This window comes from Gossypium arboreum, chromosome 5, assembly GCF_025698485.1.
Source record: "Gossypium arboreum isolate Shixiya-1 chromosome 5, ASM2569848v2, whole genome shotgun sequence".
NCBI classification, from domain to species: Eukaryota; Viridiplantae; Streptophyta; class Magnoliopsida; order Malvales; family Malvaceae; genus Gossypium; species Gossypium arboreum.
The window spans coordinates 16402480-16406139 of NC_069074.1; the positions used below are offsets into that span (position 1 = coordinate 16402480).

Consider the following 3660-nt stretch of genomic DNA (forward strand, 5'->3'; position numbering starts at 1 on the left):
AAGCATGGATGACCCGAAACTTGAATACAGTTTTTAATATGGTGCAAGATTTTTCTGTAATCTCAACGAAGATTACATTAACTAAGTAATACGGTTTACGAAAGTCTTATAGCATTTTAGTATAATTTAAACCAAAACATTAAAATATAAAATCCAAACACTTAAAACAAGAAGAAAGCAATGAATGTGCATATGCAATGGTGTCTGCTGCAATTATAAAATGCCCACATTGTACTTTGTTACAGAAACCCTTCATCCACCCTTCAGTTCTCGTCTCAGCCAGGCAGGCTGCCTTGGCCTTTTGTTTGGTTTAGTCGCATGGTCAAAAGTCCACCAAGATCCCCGCACTTCCCCTTTACAATTATTCCAAGATAAGCTCACGTGAGTGGGTGGGTGGGTGAGTGTTCATAATTCTGCTCCAACTCCCTTCAAAATCATCTGCCTTTCGTTTTAATTCGAGATAATCTTGAGTTCATTGAATCTCTGGAAATTTTGTGATTCTATTTTTAAATTAAAATCTCGTTGACTTAAAAGAATCTTAAAATGATATATACATCCAAATTATCCCGATCTTGTGTGGTGGTAGATACTACTTTAATCAGATTGTGGGGTAAAATACGGCATGGGTGTTATTATACGAATTATTTATGGTACCACTGCTCCACTAAGAAAGCACAATGTTGTAGGTGAGCGAATTGACGGTGAAAGGTGCGCATTGAAGATGACAACCCCTCCAAAAACAAAAGGTAAATAGAAATGTCCCCTTGCTATTTGCTTTGTAAATTTCTTACACATAATTCCTACCTGTCTTCATCATAAACGAGCAATCAATGATTTCGATGTCTTTAATTTAAACATTCATCCAACAAAATTAAATTTTTAGATTTATCAGCCATGCATGCGGTAACAAACATTAAAATCCAATTTATTTAATAAAAAAAAGAAGAAGAACAAAACAAACCAAGGCTTTGATCTCATGTGCCATGACGTAAGATCAAAATATATGTACACGGTTAAGGTGGATCGTTTGATTTTCGTAATTATGTGAAATTGATGTTGATATTTGGCTGTCAGCTGAGTCAAGATTCATGGGCTTTGTAAATGACTACGAAACAAGGAAGGATAGCCCTTGGATTGAAAACAACCAACTCCTCCAGATTGGAGTAGACCCCGGCGTACGCCGCTAGAGAATCGTATAAGCCAGTCGCAGCCGCTACGCCGCCGCTATTATCCTCCTCAAACGGCGGCGCATCTTCCGACACTCGCTTCACCCTCCCCGCAATCACACGGCAAACCAGCATGGCCCTGCGTCCGTCCGTACATTTAAGTGAGTCGTGGGCCCTCCCGCTACTAGCCGTTGTGCAAACCCCTTTGAATTCTGAGGCCGCTGCGACTCCTCCACCTTTTTTCTGGAACCCTTGTTTGATTATGGTGCAGACGCCGCAGCCGGGGATGGAACCGCACAAGCTGGACGAGCCGCGCGCTCCGAGGGAGCACGACAATGTGGTGCAGTGGAACCGGAGGAGTTCGTTGCCATCAGCCGCACACCTGGCGTTCTTTCTGGTGCTGTTGAGAGCACGTGTTTTCACTGCGTCGCGACAGTCCTCAAACCGTTGGATGGTGCGTTGGGTATTGTGGACTTTCAGTATCCGTTCGATCTTACAGATTGGATTGTCCTTCTTTAACCAGCTCGATTTGAAGATAATTTCCACAATGTTTCGGCCCGAATCGTCTGGGCCCAACTCCGAAACTGCAGCACCAAAAGCATCAAATCAAATGCATTAATGGGAATATTAATTCGACTTGTCGTGGTCGGTGGGGTCAGGGTCCTCACAAACCGTGCAAATTTAGCCTCACAAGTAGGGTTAGTATTGCACTAATGAAAAGGCACCACGTTTACTATAAATATTTAAAGTGACAGCTGTGATATTTAACATAAGTTGGTAAAAGGGTGGGGGCTACAGTTAATAAGTGTTAAAAGCAGTTGTAAATTAAGCATCAGAACATGATTAGTCAAAATTTGGCAAAGTGAAAATAAAGTGGTAATGAAATAATTAGTAAAACCATTTGACTGTAATAAGTGGTCGTTAATAATATTGTGTACTTGTTTTCTTTCGGATAAAGAGAAAAAATGTGTACTTTTTTAGACAAAAAAAAAAAAAAAGAAGTTCCTACCTTTGGATTATTTCGAGTTTAATAGTCGAGACAAAATGAAGCGAAAAACATGGAGAATTAGCTTTTCTGTGTTGTAATAAGTTCAAACAATTTGATATTAAAAGATTAAAAAAAGCGGTCATACAATCAAGTAAATAGTAGTTTTTCAAAAATAACTTTTGTTGTTAAAGGAAATTATTGTACAGTACCTGGGGAAAATAATAGTGTGTAAGGTCTAAAATTAGAAGAGAAGCTTAAGAGTAAATTATACTCCATAGATATAGAAATTATTGTACCTGCATGACGAACAGCTTGATGGAGCTCCAAACTTTCAATCTTTGGGAATACCTCTCCGCACTGTGAGCAGGCAGATATAGTTGTTCTTGAGGATGGATACCTGATCATTTCATTTTTTTTCAAGTAAAGAAGCAAATTTTATTTTTTGGAAAAAATAAGAAAAAACAAATTGAGTTAAACTATATGTTAATATACCTGCTGGGGTCAACGATCATACGACACTCGTAACACCCAGAAAGTTTCCTGAATTGCATAGCTCTTGATGAAGATGACGTCGTGTAAGTCGTGCTGCTGTTGTTGGTTCTTGTTGACCCTGACAATGACCGCGTTGACGAGCTATTCGCGGCTTTGCGTCTCAGCAGCCCAGTTTCTTGACCCACGGTGCTACTCTCAGGCGAGTTGTCGGCTCTGTGAACAACCCTGGTGTTGCCGTGAACGACGTCCTTGAAGCTACAGATGGATTTGCAAGAGGAACCCAGCTTCGAGTAGCCGTGATGATGAGGCAGCTGGTTATTCTTCGAAGGGTCATGAACTTTCGACCCTTCGATCTGTTTGCAACTGAGCAGATTCTTGATTTGGTCCCATGAAGATGGTTGCTTTTCCTTTTGCTTTTTCAATGGGTTTCTTCTTCCACGCTTGGACGGCTGTTCCACTTTCATGGGTTCGGCCGCCGGCTCCGGTAAAAATGTGAGTAGAGCCATTAAAAAAAAAAAACAAAGCAATAGGAGACAATGATAATAAAAAGGAAAAGTAGGAGCAGATTTAGCTCTCTCTTTTATAAAAGATGAGAGCTTTTGAGAAAACTTGGAGAAGTGAGTTAGTTTTATTTTTTGGGGGTGGGCAAATGGAGAGGGATCCGAGACGGGTAATACGGGCTAAAGACGGAGGAAGCATAGTGAGGATGGTGGGAGTGGGGTCTCAGCTTATTTATTGCATTTACGTTTCTTCACTTTATGATTTAAGTCCCTCCCCTACTTTCGTACTTTTGGACCACTTAATATAAATCCCGACGTTAATACAAAAACTAGTTTCATTTCATCAAACGGCTAACCACAGCTTTAGTCAATGATGCATCCATTTTCATGGTAGTATTCTTTTAACAAGCACTTAAGTTTTCTTTGTTCTCGTTTTTCATTTTAACGATAATTTTGGATTAAATGGTGAGGTTAATAGCCCGGACCGTGTTAAAATAATAATAAGGGAGAAATG

General features: G+C 40.0%; 1 protein-coding gene across 1 annotated transcript; it reads right to left on the reverse strand.

Moving 5' to 3' along the window:
- Positions 1-844: 844 nt before the first annotated feature.
- On the reverse strand, positions 845-3450 carry LOC108484170 (uncharacterized). The gene is made up of 3 exons (XM_017787862.2): positions 2647-3450; positions 2451-2551; positions 845-1750 (listed from the first exon to the last, which is right to left on the reverse strand). The coding sequence occupies exons 1-3, from the start codon at positions 3150-3152 to the stop codon at positions 1080-1082; spliced, it is 1278 nt and encodes a 425-aa protein (XP_017643351.1). The 5' UTR covers positions 3153-3450; the 3' UTR covers positions 845-1079.
- Between the last annotated feature and the right edge of the window lie 210 nt (positions 3451-3660).

Excerpts from the sequence above, each read along its gene's own strand:
- LOC108484170 (XM_017787862.2), bottom strand. The coding sequence starts at position 3,152 with ATGGCTCTACTCACATTTTTACCGGAGCCGGCGGCCGAACCCATGAAA. Across the intron at positions 2,552-2,646 it reads ATGATCGTTGACCCCAGCAG|GTATCCATCCTCAAGAACAA; the intron begins GTATATTAACAT and ends TGAAATGATCAG. Across the intron at positions 1,751-2,450 it reads TCAAGCTGTTCGTCATGCAG|TTTCGGAGTTGGGCCCAGAC; the intron begins GTACAATAATTT and ends TTGGTGCTGCAG.